This window comes from Oculina patagonica, chromosome 5 (assembly GCF_052425735.1).
Source record: "Oculina patagonica isolate OP01 chromosome 5, crgOcupat, whole genome shotgun sequence".
Taxonomy (NCBI): Eukaryota; Metazoa; Cnidaria; class Anthozoa; order Scleractinia; family Oculinidae; genus Oculina; species Oculina patagonica.
Window position 1 is genome coordinate 23,510,395 of NC_135762.1, and position 19,705 is coordinate 23,530,099.

The window sequence follows — 19,705 nt, forward strand, 5'->3', positions numbered from 1 at the left end:
AATGTGATTATGTATTGTGGGTTTTAACTCTATTCCTTGCAAACCAGTGCTACTGAATTTTACAATATGCTTACCTTATTATAGGAAATTAACGCTTGTGTTAATTAAGGTATTTGAAATTAACGCGACTTAAATTAACGCGAATTGAAGGAAAAATTACTTGCCAATAAAGGAAATTAACGCGAAAGAGGGGGGAACATTTCAAAATGAAGGAAATTAACGCGACGTACACAACAGGAACAAGTTTATTTCAACACTTGTAGACGTGTTATCTTAAACGAAAACAATGTTCGTGCTACTTTTCCCACTTTAAGCGTTCTTCACAGTATCATTGATAGTGGCAGATAAATTATGCTTTTTCCTTGGAGTCAAGAACATCTGGACTGTAACGAAAAATTGGGGCCAAAATAATGGAAATTAACGTCATGGAAATGAACGCTCCACTTAATTAACGGCGCGGAAATTAACGTTAACAAAAATTAACGCGAAAGTTTTAAATTCGCGTTAATTTCGTGACGCGTTAATTTCCTATAATAAGGTATTTCAATTATGCAAATGAGTACATCTTATGCGAACAAATAGCTTTTTATAATTCATCTGAATAACAATGTGTCAGCATGACCTAATTCATAAGGATATGTTAAAGGAGAAGTTCACTCCAGAATGGCCATTAATTTTTTTTACGCCAATAAAAAGTTTATGCAAAGATATGTTATTCACCAAAATTTCAGCTTCTAACGAGCGCTTAAACCCTACGAAATCCTTTTTTGAAATACCCAAAACTCGACAACTGAACGCCGCCATCTTGGAGCTGTTAATGTATGCGTGACGTCAAAGAGCTCAGCCTGAAGTTGAGCGGGAAAATTTTAATTACTTCAAACTCCTTGTTTCTTTGTAGTGGCTTTTGTTTGTCAAAATGCCTGTTTGTGCAGCTCCATTTTGCTTAAACAGAGCTCCAAGAAATACAAAAAGAGGTATTTCCGTTTTCACCGTCTTTCAATATTTAAAGAACAATTGCTCAAAAGCGGACACAAATATTTGTGTGTTCCGGAGTTAAATCGGGGTCCGATCGAGTTCATTATCGAAGTGCAATTTTCTGCAACTTTTTCAGGTTGATCTATTATTACCTATCCTTCGAGACCCTCGATTTTTCTCGTCGTCCCGCTCGACAATCTGTCTCTGGGTCTCCGAGGATGATCATGTTACCAATGTTGCAGTATTGCATACGGTACGTGCATGTTGCAATCAAGATTTGTGACAAACAGAACATAAACAACCAATAAGTCCATAAACGGCAATGCCGCCAATGTCCTTCGCGGTAATAAACGTCCTCCTCCACTGTTGGCGTCAGTCATGACGACATGAACGCGAACATTGCTGTTTCGTTTTGTTTACAGCATCCATCCTAGTTATTTTACGCCGGACGTTTCCTTGAACATTATAAAAAATTACCAAAGTAGCAGACCGTACCAGTTTGTCGTAGCAGTGCTACTGAAAAGAATATATTTACTTGTTTGCTTGACCACAAATAATCGCCGGGACCTCGATCAAACGCCCCCAGGATTTATTTAAAAGTTAGCAGTTTTGACCCGGCGTTTATACGAAGCCGGCGTTTAATCGGGGACCCGCGTTTAATCGAGAAAATACGACGAAGTCAACAACAACAACAGAGAGTTTCTCTGGTTGATTAAAAATCCTCCCTGAAATAAAGTAAAAAAGTGAAATAGCATAATCGTAACATTGGTTGGTATTGCGTCTGCCTTTTTCTTTTTTTGTGGGTATTTTCACTCAGGAGACTGTATCTGTGATCTTCTTCGAAGCAGTCTTCCGTATAGTTTTCGGAACACACAAATATTTATGTCCGCTTTGCCAGAAATTTTTCGTTTCTGCCCATTCTTATAATCCATTCGTGAGCATTTTTTCTTTTAGATATTGAAAGACGGTGAAAGGTTTTTTGTATCTCTTGGAGCTCTGTTTGAGAAACATGGAGCTGCACAAACAGGCATTTTGACAAACAAAACAAAACAAGGAGTTTTGAGTATTTAAACTTCAGGCTGAGCTCTTTGACGTCACGCATACATTACTAGCTCCAAGATGGCGGCGTTCAGTTGTCGAATTTTGGGCTACTTTAGAGAAAGATTTCGTAGGGTCTTAGCGCTCGTTGGAAGCTGAAATTTTGGTGAATAACATATTTTTGTATAAACTTTTTATTGGCGTAAAGAAAATAAATGGCCATTCTGGAGTGAACTTCTCCTTTAAGTTACTAAGCAACTCATTTCACTTGTCTTTTGGTCTTAAAAAATATTACATGAAAAATTTAAATTTAATTATCCAAACATAACCATAATAGCACACTGCCCTGTGCTATTTCAATATTGCTAAACAAACTTATTTTAATGATGTAATGTATATGAAATAATTCATATATGAACTGCGGATGGATATGAAAGTGATAAATGATCATCGCAGTGAATTTCCAATTTAAGCAATTGGAATAAAGAAGCCTGAAAAAAAAAAAATTCAGGGCTTCAACGGGAGGGCTTCAAGCCCTGAATTCTGAATTCAGGGCTTCAAGCCCTGAATTTTTTTCAGGCTTCTTTATTCCAATTGCTTAAATTGGAAATTCACTGCGATGATCATTTATCACTTTCAAACTTATTTTACTTTGTTAAACGTTTTGTAAATAAAAATTACCAATAAAAACGAATGTTTTGATCTTTTCAAAAAAAATTGAGAATAAGCATATGTTTCTTCTCCAAATCTTCCGTATAAACGAATCAAGACATGTCGGGGGGGGGGGGGGGTCATTTCATGAATTTTTTCCTCAGACGGTCTAAACTCTGGTCTGCAATATATTCCAGTTTGTTTGCAAGAATTCATTTTGAGGTAGTTTTTTTGGAGGGGGGAGGGGGGAAGGGGGATAATTGTTCAAACAAACATGACTGCCACTGGCGAAATACTAGTTATGCAACGCTTTCGAGTGGTATACTATGGAATATCCCACGAGTCACTTGTATTTTCTAATACAAGTGACCAACCTCGTTCCCAGGGCTTTTCCCTTGGTAATTTGGAACGGACGCCCGTTCCAAATTACCAAGGGAAAAGCCCTGGGAACGAGGTTGACAAGTGACAAGTGGGATATTCCATAGTATACCACGAGAAAGTGCTGTGTAACTATTTTATACCATGCCATAGAAAATACGCTTACTAAATTTCGTCAAGAATACAGTCGCAGCGCACTATGGGAAGGTTGGGTTGAATACCGTCGAATATACAACGGCTTTCCTGTATTCTGATTGGCTGTATTTTCTATGGCATGGTATAAAGGACAATAGCACACTGTGAGTAGAGCCTCTTTTAACCTCCCTGCGGTTGAGATTTTGGAAGTAGTATATCAGTGGAAAACAGGGCTCTGCACGCAGGGTGGGACAATAGTCCCGAAACGTCTGGAAGTTTAAAACATTTAGCGCTAGATTGTTAGTTTTTTTCCTTTTATCACTGATGTAAATTTTTTAAGTAAATTTCACTTTCTAATAATATTTTTACTGTAAACCCGGGGTATCCAATCGAACAAAATCGAACCAAAAATCAATCGAACCCAATCGAACACCAATCGTTCGATTGGGTTCGGTAATCGAACAAAATCGAACGTCTATTTTGCTGTGAGTTCGATTTTCGAACCAATCGAACCAATCGAACATAACCGAACATAATCGAACACAATCGAACATAATCGAACTCAATCGGGTTCGATTTTGTTCGGAATCTTTCTCTTGATAAGTAAATCACGCAGGACTAATCAAAATCAACTTTTATTGAATGGAATAAATATAAAAACGTCCAAATATCGAACTGAATGTCAATGTTTAGTAAAATATATTTGGTAGAAGAGAACAAAACGACGGTAAAATAACTGGAATGCACTATTGTTTACATTTCTATATTAGAAGGAAGGATATGGTTTCTGCCCTGCTTTTCACCGTTACACTCAGACAGAAGTTGCACCATTTTATTCACTACAACACAGGCAGTTGTGTTCAATATGTGAAGAATCATTCATTATTAGTAGCCAAAACCTTGCCGCCGTCAGTCTGTCCAAGCCCTCGAGAGCGGCCAAAAGCGACGTTGACAGGAGAAAAGCAATTTCCAGCATGACAACAATTACATTGGAGGAAATGCTTACTATTAACATGGATGACAAAAATAACAAGTGAACAAGTAAAACATTTTTTTTTTCTTAAGATCAAAACCATCGCAATAAGCAAAAAACTTGCATGCAAAATTGACTTTAGTTTCGGACGAGTACGTTGTTCGACTGCCCCAGCCGTAGCTCTTGAAATAAATCGATGCAGAATTAAGTCAATTAACGTCGCGTCGCTGGTGTGCCCGTGGCTATTGTGCAGACAATTGTCCTATCCCGGGGTATGGTAAATCGCCAAAAAAGGATTAGAGGAACGGTGCACCGTACAATATGTACGCAGTATAAACAAACAGGAGTTCGGTAATCGAACGTTCGATTGAGTTCGATTGACCAAATTTTATTGTGAGTTCGATTATGTTCGATTACCGAACCCAATCGAACCGAACGTTCGATTGGATACCGTGGATATTGATAACGGGTTATAAATATAAATCTAGACCACGGCGTTACAAGGATTTGGGGCCTGGCGTCTAACATACGCGTGCTAGTCATATGGGAATGACCTTATAGCTTAAATATGTAGCTGATAGTCACAAGATTCTTACAGCCAATCAGCTAGCTACTATTTGCTTAAAGACTTACAGGCCAATTTCCCGGGACAAATTGCATAGGCATAGCAATACGTGCACATCGTATTTTATAGCATATAGAGCTTTTCATATCCAATAGCTATATTAGCAATTTTTTTGATTTCTCAAATTTTTCGATTCCTCATTTTGGGCTATCTGCCTTGTCGCTTTTTATGGCATGTTTCGAAAGTCCCACCTATTACCGATGTCAAGCGCTCTCTTTGACCCATCCAAACAACTAACCAAGGGTGACTTCAAAGGTTTCAGTTGGGGCATGCTAGTAACTATTCGCTGGAGCAAAACCATCCAGTTCAGGGAAAGGGTTGTTGAAATTCCCTTACCTTTCATTCCCCGCAGCAAGTTGTGCCCCACACTGGCCGTTATGCACGCCTTTAGCTTCACTGATCCCTCCAACTCTAGTTGTCAAGCCTTTGCCTGGGTAGACCAACGTTCCCTGAACCCCCGGGTTTTCACGTACAATATATTTCTCACTAAATTACGTGACCACCTTTCCCTTATACAGTGTAGGCATCAACCCCAAATTATATGCGGGACATTCTTTCCGTAGGGGCGGGGCCTCCTTTTCCTACCAATCGGGGGTACCCATTGAACTTATCAAGGCCTTAGGGGATTGGCGCTCTGATACTGTATTAATCTACCTCACTATGCCACTGGCTATTAGACTAAGATCTGCTAACATGCTCTGTAAATCCATTCTAACTCACACTACCTAATTCCATTTTCGTCCACTTTACACATTTCACTTGGGTTTGGGCCATTTTATTTGTAGTTTTCAATCCAGTATTTCAATATTATGTGTATTGTACTTAATTAGATATTATTTGTGCATTGTAATAAAGACTGCCAGAACCCCAGTCCAGTGTCCGCGTGGTGGTTTAGGTGGATATTGATAACGGGTTATTAATATAAATCTAGACCACGGCGTTACAAGGATTTGGGGCCTGGCGTCTAACATACGCGTGCTAGTCATATGGGAATGACCTTATAGCTTAAATATGTAGCTGATAGTCACAAGATTCTTACAGCCAATTGCATGCAATTAGCTAGCTACTATTTGCTTAAAGACTTACAGGCCAATTTCCCGGGACAAATTGCATAGGCATAGCAATACGTGCACATCGTATTTTATAGCATATAGAGCTTTTCATATCCAATAGTTATATTAGCAATTTTTTTGCCCGCCCATCCCATTCCCGGGCAGTCTTAAGTTTATATGTGTCTAATCTCACTTCATTTCGTGTACGTTAGTTGATTTCCATTTTATTTGTAGTTTTCAATCCAGTATTTCAATATTATGTGTATTGTACTTAATTAGATATTATTTGTGCATTGTAATAAAGACTGCCAGAACCCCAGTCCAGTGTCCGCGTGGTGGTTTAGCCGGCTGTAAAGCGCCATGAGCCATGGGATATGCCGCTATATAAATCTTTTATTATTATTATTGTTATAACAAAAACACAATTTTCAACTGAATGTATGTCGCTCTTATTTTTATGACACTTAAATCACTGATAATACAAAAAGTTCTAAAATGATTTAAATCGCTTACTTTGCGACCGTGAACAACTCAACTCACCCACCCCTACACGCTCACAATTCGGGCGAGGGACGGGGGAGTGGGTAAGATAATGTATGCCTGACATCGCACGTCATTTTATGGGAGGGGACATAACCCTCTTTATCTGCGCTTATAAATAGAAACCTGGTTGTTTAGCAGTTCGATAGCGGTCTGCAGCAGTCAAGAAGGAGATATACAAAAGACCTGCGAATACTTGATCGATGGCTGAAACAGAAAAACCGCCAATGGAGGTTAGTAAGTTTAGCCTTTCGTTCGGTTAGCGAACGTATTTTATAAAAACTTGTTCGCGCCAAATGGCGGACACTTGAACGAACGTGTTCGAAGCTAGGTTGCTAGCTATAATTTGGCGCAAACAGCTTGCTTTTGGTTCTTTTAAATGCTTAGTTCGTTTATTCAAGGATATTAGTTATCTATACAGGATTTACGAATCGTTTTGGGCAATTTCGTAATTTCCTTGAGTGTGTTTGGTTTCCCTCAAGAGTGCTTCTTTTCACGTAATTGGCTTCCTATCTGCTTGAAAGTGAAACTAAACTTAACGCGTCCCATGACCTACTTCCGTTCCCTCATATGACCTTATTTAAAACTGATCTTAACTCTTTCCTTTTCCGTTTTAGAACTGCTTGCATTATTAAAATTGTCTCTAAAGAAGATCACATTTCGTTGCAGTTAACAGTTCTTATATTTTCTAGTTGGTCAGACATGCACGAGTTGACATGAGGAATAATTTAACTTTCAGTTCAACCTGCCTTAGCGTGCGGTCATTAATTCTGTATTAAAAACCCCTTGGTTTAATCTACCGTGGATCAAATTTGAGTTATGGATTAACAGAGAAAATAATAATCGTTATATTAAAGATCGTAATAAAATTAAAATTTGTGTGGTTTATAATTACTTAGCTGTGCAGTGGAAAGGGAAATTGATAATAACTAATTTGGAGCACAAAGGTTAGATCAGTTGAGAAATATGGGAGTTAACAAGACTTCGAACCAACACTTTTGTTAACCAAAAATTCATTGCCCGATATGCTCTCCTCAAATTTGAAGACAGTGGACAAGAATTTTTGCTCATTTATCAGGTAGATTTTTGAAGCCAAATCAATGACTTCAAATTTAAATGATTATGCAATTTCACAAATATATATATTTTACAAACTTAAAATGCACAAGAGTTATCCGCAAAATAAAATTTTTTCAATTCAAGTTTAAGTCTTCAAAGTGTTATAAGCCAATTAGAATGTGTCTTGAAACTGCAGAGCTCTACATGATGTTTTTCGCGCCATCCACAGACTACTTGCATTCAAGTCGCTTTCCTTTTGTTGTTTACAATTGTCACACTACAACCTAAGCTCTTGTCGGTCAGAAATATTCACCCAAATTGATATTTTGATGAAAACGTTCAATCTTTTAATCAGGGCTTTGTAAGCCAGCTCGTCACAGCAAATTTGATCGCTTGCTAAGAAGGAATTTAATTGCACAAGGGAATTTTGTCCCTGCACTCCTAGCAGAAATTCAAGACTAAGTGAAGAGGTGACTGGAAGAAAACATACCAAGCACTGATTGGCCCAGTAATTTGAGAACATGTCTGCAGACAGGTCGTAGGCGGAGTTTGTTTGTTAAGCGAGAGATTTTTCTAAACGCTGTTTTCTCAAATTGAATTTTCCCTTGATAGGGACACTTTAAAGAACTTAAGATGGTTTCTGCTGAACATTCAAGCAAAACAGGCAAAAATAAAGTTACCAGAGAGATCTCATAGCATGGTAACAGTTTGAAGTTTGAGGACAGCTAACAAAAACCTACCAAAACTTTTTATACATTTTTACGAGGTTTGACTTTAATTTTGTCGAGAAAGCTTCAGGGTTTTATCAATTGACCTCAAATTTGCAGAGTAGTTTGTTTAATATGTAAACGACAAAACCATGTTTGCGATTTTTTTTATTTCTCAAAGCTGTGTGTTTAGAGGCTTTGTTGTAAAATTCTTCCATATTTTTGTTAGCCTTATGTCAAAAATGTTCTGTAACTTTTTACTGTAATCTAATATGAGAAGAAAAGGTAGACAAGTTTTTTTAGTGCTTTGGGACTGGAATTAAATAAGCAAAATACAATTCTTTGTGACTTATAGCTTTCAAAAGCCAATTCCAAGGTTTGCCAGCCAACCTCATGAAAAATTCAACAATTTTATTTATATTTTCGTAATCAGGTCCAATTAAAACCAGATTGCCAGCACCTTCTTAGCAGTTTACGCCAAGGCGTGGCCTGTTAATTACTCCTCTTGTAATTTGTTATTTACAATTTGATTGCTAAGCTGCATATAAACGCCATGGAAGGATTAGACTGCAAACAGTCTCTTGCAACCATTTGCAATTCATACCAACGTATTGGAGGATTTGTTATAAAGAAACAGGTCGAGATAACTCAGTCTTTGGATGGATGGCAAGTCATAAATTGTTTCATAATTCTCAGACGGCAGGCGGCACATTTGACTGGCTTGTGATAATGGTGTATTTCTTTTCAGGGTGTTCCAGTGGAACCTGGCGCAGGAGGTCCTCCCACCTATGGAACAGACGGTGGTTCACCCCCAACATATGATGAAGCAACAGGTTGGTGTCTCTAATATGAAAAAAAAACAGGTGGCTCTTGTCATTGTTACTTATTTTCGCGGGAACTTAATTTCGCGAAAATGGAACAGGAATATTTCGCGGGACTTAAATTTCGCGATTTGGCCAAAAAAATATGTTCAAAGGAACTTAATTTCGCGAAAATTGTCAAAATACTGGTCTGCATTGACAAACAGTAAGTCTCAAATTTGGCACAACTGATTTGCATTTTCGACAGCAATAGTTTCCAATGACACTGAACAAAACCATATGATTATCAAAACGAAACCCGGCTTAAAACAGTTTGACATGTTCCTTTGTAACAAAAGTAGAGCTAGTTTGACGACTGTACCAAGATAATTATGTAGTAAACTGACGAGAACATTGATTAATCATAACGAATCATATTGAAGGAAATTAAAGTTTGCGTCGTTATTTTTCCTGAGAACCTTTTTTCACGGGTCTTTAATTTCGCGATTTTTTGAAAATCGCAAAAATTAAGTCCCGCGAAAATAAGTAACAATAAGGTAGCTGGATGCCACAATAACCTAATAGTTAGCTCTCTAGACTCCAGATTAAGCAGTCTGGATTTGAGTGCTGGCTGGCAGGGATGTAGCTAAAAAAAAAACACACTAAGCTGGCCTTAGCAGCTCTAAAAGTTTACCTAAGTCTTTGTTTTCATTGAAATTTCAGCTGGATTTAATTTTTATTTCAGCTGGTTAAATTAGCTGGCAGCCGGCCCTTAGCGACACCCCTGGGCAGGGGTGACTATATTGAGTTCTTGGGCTGTACATTAGCCAGCAATTGATCAGTTTATCGTACATAAAATTAAAACATTTGTTACAGTCTACTTGTTGTTCACTCCAGCTATGTCGAACAATTTTAAGTTTTCCTTGAGTACAAAGCTAGTAAAAACTTGCTGACTGCCACCTGTTCTCCAGGAATTTGTGCTGCGCACGCAAGTCCCAGAAATTTCTCTGCGCTCATAACAAGAGACATTTCTCCACTCCAACCAACTCATTGATAGCAGTTGAAGTAAAACATAAGTCACAGACTCTCAAGGGGCTTTGTCGTGGATTTTGCCAGATGTTTGAGCAGCCAAAAAATATGTCTGTGTCGTAGGAGACCTAAAAATAATGGACTGTTTTTATTTAAAATTGCTATACCGTTATTAGAGCCATGAAATTGTTAACAAGCATCTATGGCGAGGATGGCTTGGATAATCAAAGTCTCTTCGAGATATCGACGTTTTTGCATGAAGTATGAGTCGAAGGTTTATCCTGTGCATTGTTCTTCGAACTTATCATTACAGTTTCTTTGTAGTTTAATTTAACAATTTCCTATCTTCGCGGAGGAAATGCAGCCATATAATTTTGTCAAAAATGGCTCGTTCGCGCCGGGTATTTATACACATATTCCTTAACATTACACAAATAAACAGTGCAAATTTCAGCGAGATCTGACAATTCTATACTTTAAAACTGCAAGGACCTTTCGAGGCAGTCGATTACGGAAATGAAACAGCAAAATATGCGTTCGACGCTTTGTTTTTGCGACGCTATATTTGAATTGTTATAGGTAGACCGCCGTTCAATGTGTTCAAGGCCGTATCATTACGATTGCTCCATGAAAAAGCACGAAAAACAATACGGATATTTCCGACTACTGTCGGAGAAAACATTGCGTAAACAAATCGTTACACTCAAGCTGCGTTTTGTCTAGGCTCGGCGAGGGTCGGATATCAAGACCCAGGATTAAACAAAAGCCACATATACAGTGAATGCTTTCGAATTATATTTGAAGATGAAATACGAAAGAATTTTGCTGTCTTTGACTGAAATTTCACTCGAACTGCGTAGATACGATCGCATGTTGTAAAGCCGATTCATGCAACATTGCTCTCAACGCGATGTAAGTGCTAGTGATTATTTATTCGTGTTTTAGTTACGCAATCCATTGTTTGTGCGACGCTTTTTATAGATCGCCTTTCAGAAACACGTGCGTTGAGATAAGAAAGCTGACATGTCACTTTTAAAATTGTTATATAACGTTTGTAAATGTGACAAGTCACGTTTTTTCCACGAAATCGCAAGTGATCACCCACAGCGGAAAGTAATCCCTTGAGAAATTAAAACAGTCCCTTGAGAAATTAAAAAAGTCCCTTGAGAGTTTACAAATATGTGGTTCCAAATTTTGTCTACTAACCCCTATTCTACCATTTTTGCTTGTAAACAAGCAAAAACGTCGAAAAAATGGACTGCAATTTAAAAAATTAAGGCTTAACTTTTCAAGGTTGTTTCCACGTGTCATCAAAAAATTGATTTTATAGCCATAGCTTGATTCTGCAAATTAAGGTAATATTTTCCTTTAGATGTTTGAAGATAATGTTTTACATGGGTTAAGTTTCCTACCACTAATTTCAGAACAGTTAAGACCAAACGTCTGTAAAATCCTCATGACGTAGCGCTAAATTATCATTAAACAGTGCATAATAATGATGGTTATACAGTCGAACCTCGATTATCCAGACCTTGGTTATCCAGATTTCCTTCTCTGGTCCCAATTTTTTCATGAATATTAATTAGTCACATTCAAGACCAGATATAATACACATGCACTCGCTTTAACAAAGTTCTACAGCAACTTAAACGTTATTTGAAGGTGGTTTACCTGTCAAAAAACCTTGGAAAACCTCTGACGTGTAGTTTCCAATCGAACAACATTTAATACTTGGGCAACTTCAATATTCAGTTTGCACTAGCCATAAAAAAAATTCGCACAAATAAATTTGATTTCTGTCTTTGCTTACTTGTATTATACTGAAGTTTACAAGGCAAAATGGCTAAATTCAGAATGTTTAAATCCTTCTATGAGGTCAAAAACATCGTTGAGTGTTCAATCGTTCGACGCCGCAAGTTAGCACCACGTGTAGTCACCAGCCAAACACGAAAAGACGCATGGAACACCCGGAGGTTCAAAATTGTTTGCGAACTCGTGAAGTGGCCTGTTTTCGTCGCCTTTTTTCGGAGAAAAACTGCCTCAAAATGATCAATGTCTTCGGAGTTTTTGTTTACAAGGATGGTTAACGGCTGATTTATCGCTATTATGAAGCAGCTTTTCTGTTTTATGCGCAAAAATGCGTCGGAAGATGCTGAGGATGCGAAAGTTAGCGAACTATGCGGATCCGCACCACCGCATCCTGTCAGACGGATGCCCTGGTTTTATTTTTGGCTCATTAATATTCATGCTTTTGATTATCCGGCCTCTCGATTATCTGGACTATTTAGCCTAGTCGCAACGAGTCCGGATAATCGAGGTTCGAGGGTAGTGGCATGCAATCTTTTAACTGCCTTTTGTTAATTGTGTTTTCTTTCTTTCCTGTTAGGGCCTCCTCCATCGTATCAATCTTTGTTTGGTGAAATCCAAGGTGCAAGGCAAACTTCTAGTTCAACCTTGGATTTCCTGAAAAAACTGATTTTGCTTCTTGCTGGAACCAGTAAGTACAATTCATTGTCAAAAGTAGAACTGAATTACATTGGTTTTGCTTTACCTATGTAAAGTGATTGGTTTAGAGAACGTGCCATTTTCACATCCAATCAGAAGAAAAACCAAAATCGATCATGCCCACTTACACACCTTTTCCTACACGTCTTGTGGGTTACATGTATTTGCTTTGAGTCATGTTTGGTTCACTGGATTGTCTTCAGAGCATGCCCTTTGTGATTGGCCTGATTAATTTGTTCTTGTTTTTAATAAATTATATTGAACAACCCCCTCTCTTTTTAAAATCCCTGTCTGATATATGCCCTCTATAACTGCTTTTAAAGCCATCTACCTTCTCAAATGATAAACTGAGATGACTTTAATAATGAAAACAAATTTCTGGTCTCAGGAAGATACAGTAGAACCCTGCTAACTCGAACTATGAAGGGAAACGAAAATCAGTTCGAGTTAGCGGGGTCGATTGAATATTTTATTTGCCGAGTTAATAATTGATAGTTTACTGATTTTTCAGCACTTCAGTATACAGTACTGTGCAAATTGAACTTATCTTGCCAGAAACTCTAAAGCGATCATACATTCTTTTGATAAGAGTGGAAAATGGCTGTCAAATACATGATCTGTTCGTTGCTCTTATTAATGGGCAACCGTTGCGAGTTGCAAGTTCCGGAATGCGAGTTATCAGGGTAAATTTTGGTCAAGGGAAACAAAATTTAGTTCGAGTTGGGGGGTTTTCAAATTATCCGAGTTAGAGTTAACCAAGTAAAAATGACTGAAAAGCGATATCAAATCCAAGGGAAATGGAAGTGAGTTCGAGTTAGCAAGGTTGTTCGAGTTATCAGAGTTCGAGTTACCAGGGTTCTACTGTATTACCAAAGTATGCATTTCTGTGCCATCATGGTCAGCATCATGGTTGTCGTCATGATTTCCCTTGGTACCAGTAGGCACACCAGGCCATGCTCCTCCATATAGCTTGGTCTCTGACCACAACTTTGCATCAATCCATCTTCCCCAACCCACCTTGCTCTACCTGTTTTCTCTCGGCTTAAATAGTCCTTCTCCAGTTGCCCAACTTCAGCAGAAGCAATGTTCAAAGAGTGACCAATTTTGAACATTGTGCTACCGTTTTTTTAAGTTTACTGTTTTTTTTAGTTAATGTAACTTTTGTAATGAAGTGTCGTGTAACCTTTGTGTGAGCAATTAATAAAAAAAAAAATTGAACGTTGTTTCTCCCGAGTATTACTGTGCTGCCAGGGCTGTGCTCTAGCAGAGCCCAGGTGCCACAGACAACCTACTTTTGTCTTTGGGTGACTTGTATAATTTTGCTATCATAAAAGCTTGTATGAGCTGGGCACACAAGATTTATTACATAAGAACATTTGGGTACCCTGCAATTATTCTAAGAGCACAGCTTTGGTTCTACTTTAATGCAACTTATAACAGAAAAAGTTCTAATTGAAGAGCGGCGGGAATAAACGGCCCCTGGACTTTCTGACTAAATCAAACATTATCGAAACAGCTCCAAATTGCGCATGCAGGTTTGTTTACGTGTGCTTAACAATGTCCTGTCTTTCATTTCACTGGTCTTTGTTTCGTTTTTGAAAAATTACACATGCAAAAAGACAAGGTTTTTGCTCGCGCGGCTTCTTTTGTCTTTTCTTTTACAAACGATAAACAAAGGAAACCTTTTGTTTCTCAAAACGATGAAGTCAGCTAAAGTTTTGGGATTACAGGCCTAGCCCTAACCCCTTAGCTTAACCCTAGCGAAAAAAGCTTAACCCTAAACCCCAAGGGTTAGGGTTAGGGTCTGACGCTAGGGTTTCATTTCAAATTTAGGGTTAAAAAGCTAAACCCAAGTTTAAGGGTTAGGGTTAGCATTAGCATTTCAAGCGGCTAGCTTTCACTGCAGTCTGCTTGCGGTTAGCTGGTTTTTGTTGTTTCGGGCAAGACTATTGTAATCTGTTACCGTTAGCTGTAATTTTGAGGTGAAAGTGAAATAAAGAGATTGTTGATTGAATACGTTTGCTCGTGTTGTCACATTATACTAGTTTTGCTTTCAGTTAAGTGCCGCCGGCTTGCTCTCACTTCTATCTCCACTCCTTACATCATCACACATCTACAAAATCCCGCGAAAACAAGATAAACTAAGGCATGAATCGATTGATTGATTTATTGATTGATGAATATTTAATGAGGCACAGAAAATAATTTTGCAAGGGGAGGTCCCCTGCCAAACCTATAAAGAATTGTCAAGTCTAAAACCAGGTCACTTCTCGGCAACTTTGTCGGGGCAGAACCCAAGCGGACCCTGTAAAACTCGCTTTGACGAAGTTCCCGGCAAGAAACCTCTTGTTTTAGGCCTTCTATGCTGCCAGGCTCAAAACTACCTTGTTTGCAACGTTTTTTCCAAAGCGCTAAACAGCGCTGTTGTACAAAACAAAGGCAGAAACATCACTCAGTTCTTGGAGCGATGCTGTAAACTTACGGGTATTCAGACTTAATGATGTCCTTGAACCACCTGGCAGCCGCACTCGAGATAAAACTATAAACTTTTCCATTTTACTTTCACAGACGCCATTTCGCTCAATTCAAACTCTTCCGCCTCTAACATGTGACCTTACATCACAATGCAGTATCCAGTCCTACTCTACTCAAATCAACAAAAAACATGCGCAGCGAGTCGAAGACATGCTTGTTAAATGGTTTCTCGCCTTCCGTAGACGCTTAGAAAACCCTACAGGGAAAGATGATTGGAAATGAATAATAATGAATAATAATGAATAAATGAATAATATATTTATGTCCTAAATTATTAAAAAAATATGCTAAATGTAACTGTTCCAATCATCTTTTCAATCATTTTTCGTTGGAAAACTCAGACTGCTAGCTGACTGGGAGAACGTAAGCCTGCAAAATGCCTTTTTTTTTGCATACATAATTTCTGAAAAACGAAGAAAAGACCAGCCGAATGCAACACAGGGCAGTGTTTAGCACACGTAAACAAACCTGCATGCACAATTTGGAGCTGTTTCGGTAATGTTCGATTTAGTCAGAAAGTCCAGGGGCCATTTATTCCCGCCGCTCTTCAATTTATTTATAATAATTGGAATGCCTCATAGGCCTGAAATGTGTGTGAAGGGGCATGTTTCATAATGTTTTGCACAAATTGTTAAGCTGTGTTGGAAGCACATTGCTGTGTTTGTACATGGATTAAATGTTACATGTTTTACTTGTTTTATAGTTGGTTGCACTATTCTCATTGGACTTGTTATGGCTATTCCCATTGCCATGATAGTTATAGGTAAGTTAGTAACCTCTTATACTCCACACGAGACTCCACACTAGACTTCACACTACGGTATTTAAATGGTAATTTTAAATTGTAAAATGCACCAGATGGTAATTCAATTTTTGAGCCCTCGAAAAGGGGTGGGTTATGCAGTTTTGATCTACACGTATGGGGTGGGTATCTTATTAATTCACTAACTTTTAAACTGTTATAGCACCAAGAAAATTCTCAGTTGTTTAAATTGAAAAACTTCAATTAAATTTAAATTGATAAACTTCTCGATGCGAGCAGTTTTAAATGAATTTCTAACGATTTCAGAAGACCCAAACACCTCAGAGACTGCATTTAATAAAAAAAATAGGGTAGTCACAATGGTACAGAGTATGCTGGGGGTAACCCTGCTATGGATTAGCATTCCATCTGACAGAGAGGAAGCAATACCCCAGATCACTTTATGGTAAGGAAACTAGAGTTAACCCAATGAGCAATTAGGCTCCACCAGAGGGAAAGCGAGCACGGGGAAGGCCTAGAACAACTTAGCGAAGGTCAGCCTTGGAAGAAAGAACTTAAGTCCCTGCACCTGACCTGGAATGGGATCCGGAAGGCGACACAAGACCGCTCCCGCTGGAGAGAGACTGTAGAGGCCTTATGCGTCCAATGGCGCGAAAAGGATCGATGATAATGATGATGATTAGCTAGAAATGGAACAAACTTAAAATTCTTTTACTGTTAATTTGATATGCAGGTGCTAAATACAAGAACCAGTGTCCTGTCGAAGACAAGATACCAATCTACCTAATAGTCGCTGGGGCTGTTGGAGTTTTCAGAAACCTTATTTCATTGGGTCAAAGGGCCAAGCAAAGCGACAGTGAGCAGGAAGGTGAAGAGAAGAAGAAAAGACCTTTGGAGTCCATCCTGGACTGTTTCCTGTTTGTCTGGTTTATATGCGGCAATGTCTGGATCTATCAAAATTACAAGCCCATTTTCGATGACCCTCACGATCCTGGGTACTGTCATAAAACTCTGTACATGTTTGCGTTTTGGATAACCACTTCCACCTATATTTTGGTTGGCGTTATGTGCTGTTGTGTTTGTTGTGTGGGTATTTGTGCCGCAGCTTTTGGCGGTGATTGATTTGAGTAAGTTGAGAAGCTTAAGATTGGAACTTACATGTACTTCGCTACTTTTCGCTTTGAATATATCATTTTTCCTAGACATGTTTCAAGTAAGCTGGTCTAAAGCAATGTACCGTAAAAACTTGTGTATAAGCCGCACTTTTTAGCCGAAATTTTGGGCTCAAAATCGTGGGTGCGGCTTATCTACGAGACCATTGCATGCAATTTTACAGGGCATCTGACAGGAAGCGGTGGTGCAGCCGTGCGGGTCCACTTAAATCTGCATAAATCGCTCACACTGCATCCTCCGCATCTTCTGCGCATTTTTGCGCATAAAACTGCAAAATTGCTCCATATAAGCGACAAAGCAGCTCTTTACTATCCTCGCAAACAAAAATAACAAGGAGACTGATCATTTTGAAAAAGTTTTTCCTCTCAAAACAGTGACAAAAACCACGCTTTTCATCCGTAAATTATTTTAAACCCCCAGGCGTTCCATGTGTCTTTTGGCGATGGGCCTGGAAACTAGTGCCTGGTTACTAAGCTACGAACGCTTTCACGAACACGAAAACAGGTGCAAAATTTGATGTAAAAACGGTGATGAACGAAGAAATACCTGTCAACGAATGGCAGAAAAAGATAAAAAATGTTAAAGTTGGCAGAAATGATGTTTATTTTATAAAGTTCTAAAATTCTGGGTATAAGACTGAAGTGTTTTCCGTTTATGTGTTTATAGTACATCCTGCACATCGATCGGAAAGGCTCAAGGAATCAACTTTAGCTTTATTGATTGTTGAAATTTCCTCATAATCCAGCATTTTTTCATGTGCAATTAACTGGGCATTTTTCCGCCAGGTTTTATTTTTTTTTTTTCAAAATCATGCTTGAAATTTGGGGGTGCGGCTTATCTACGAGTGCGGCTTATACACGAGTTTTTACGGTATGTAGATTAGTGTATTCACTATAGTGAACATCCATAAGTGTCATTAGTATAACCTAGCATAAAAGGAATTCATTACATGCAGTGTTCTACATAGCTGTAGCCCTTTGCACACATTGCAGACCTATCAGAGTAGCATTATAGGCATGCAATGTGTGCAGAGTTTTACATGACTGTAATCCTTTGCACAAATTGCAGGCCTACCCTTCTAGTTTTATTGGCAAGCAATTCGTGTAGATTAATAGGTTTCATTTATAGTTTATTCAACAAAACACCATTGCAAGCATAATTCTGTAATGCAAATCATACATTGCCTTTATGCTACTTCAGGTTAACGTCTGAAAACTTTGTGAGTCTTCACATCAACTTTGAAAATCTTCCAAAGACTTTGGGGTCAACTTCTGATGGGTCAAATTCTGAAGTCTTTGGGAGACTTCACATAAACTTGAGAAATCTTTGGAAGACTTTGTGTCAACTTCGGAGAGAAAAGTAAAACAGTTAGACCACGCTTATTCAAACTTGGTTTATTTTGAATTCCCTGTTATTTCCATCTGAATCTCATTTTCCTTGGATTTGCCTTTCAGTCATTTACTGGTACTGTCAGCTATTACAAACTCTCACTATTTTGAACTATTCTTTGTTTCCCCTGGCAGTTCAAGATAACAGGGTTCAACTGTTGGTATGAATTAGGGATTAATTGTGCTGTTCTCGCCCAATCAGAATTGAGTCATTTTGTTGAGTGTACTATAAGTATAGAAATATTCTCTTTTTTTGTTATGATTGCTATGGTAATCTACAATTCAAAAGCACAAATGAAAAATTTTTTTTTCAGAGACTTGTTGGTATTATAAGTCATTGTTTCAATTTAATTTATATCAAAGTTGACGATGATACAACTTCTGAAAAGTCATGCTATTTGTATTTGGTGCATTACAATTAATTTTGAGTGATAGATTATGATAATTTAAATTAAATGGTAAAGCAACAGGTATAGCTGTATTATCTTTTATAGGGTAGCTTAAAAGGAACGATTTACCAAATTTTAGCCCTGTGGTGACAGGCATTTGAGGAAATACTAAACTTGTTTGTCAGATTACTAAACAAAGGACTGTATCAATGTTAAAATATACATAAGAGTAATAAAAACAGTCTTTACAGAGGGTAGCATCTGGCTGAAGGTTTAAAACACAAACTTTGTACCAGTGGTGGGTTAGGTACAAACGGCCAGATGATAATTGTGTGTGAACAATAAATCATTGTATTATGTAGTTTACTCTATCAGTTTATGCCCAAATGGGAAGATTAAGGCGCATTTGTCACAATTCCAGAGAACTTTAAAGGGGTACTATTACGGAGGTTTTAGTGATTTGTTGGTCAAGAATGTGCTTGGTCAAGAATGTGCTTTAAAACCGTAAAACTCCGAAAATGAGCCCATCCGTTATATTTGCTCAACATCCTTTATTTTCGAATAAGAGTAAAACTCTCTTAACATGCATGTAACGATATATAACCCGAAACAAGTCCTACAGTTGCTCTGAGCATTCTCTAACAACGTGAAATACAAAACAAGCCTTACAGTAGCGGCTTATAATGAGAAAAGTTATCTTCCTTTAAGATAGGTCACACATGTCTGAACGGCTCGCTTCCCATTGAGAGAACAATCATTATAGAACAGGAGAAGGATCTATGGGAAAACAAAAGCAATTTGCGGTCCAGCAAAAACAAAATATGGCGATTTGCGGACTGTACGCCCCCCTATAATAGACCCTCTATTAGTGCTGGTGATTGCTTCTTCAGTCAGCTTATGGTGTGGCCGCTGGGCGTATTGCCTCTCCCTTCTGCTAGAGGCGCCCGATGATAGGTTACCCCTTTTGCCGGAATTTGAGATTCCGTCAAC

General features: G+C 38.3%; 1 protein-coding gene across 2 annotated transcripts; it reads left to right on the forward strand.

Annotated features, from left to right (window-relative positions):
* Positions 1-6,441: 6,441 nt before the first annotated feature.
* Positions 6,442-19,076, forward strand: LOC144653402 (transmembrane protein 272-like). 2 transcript variants are annotated; one of them, XR_013570733.1, is made up of 6 exons: positions 6,442-6,600; positions 8,882-8,966; positions 12,349-12,459; positions 15,706-15,765; positions 16,499-17,566; positions 17,724-19,076. XR_013570733.1 is itself a non-coding variant. In XM_078513390.1 (5 exons), exons 1-5 carry the CDS (start codon positions 6,571-6,573, stop codon positions 16,885-16,887), a joined length of 675 nt encoding a protein of 224 aa, XP_078369516.1. In that variant the 5' UTR covers positions 6,442-6,570; the 3' UTR covers positions 16,888-19,076. The 2 variants fall into 2 exon arrangements, 1 of the variants encoding a protein (XP_078369516.1); XM_078513390.1 differs by having other exon boundaries at positions 16,499-19,076.
* The last annotated feature ends 629 nt before the right edge of the window (positions 19,077-19,705 follow it).

Coding starts and splice junctions, on each gene's coding strand:
- LOC144653402 (XM_078513390.1), top strand. CDS start 6,571: ATGGCTGAAACAGAAAAACCGCCAATGGAG. Junction 8,967..12,348: donor AACATATGATGAAGCAACAG/GTTGGTGTCTCT, acceptor CTTTCCTGTTAG/GGCCTCCTCCATCGTATCAA. Junction 12,460..15,705: donor TTTGCTTCTTGCTGGAACCA/GTAAGTACAATT, acceptor CTTGTTTTATAG/TTGGTTGCACTATTCTCATT.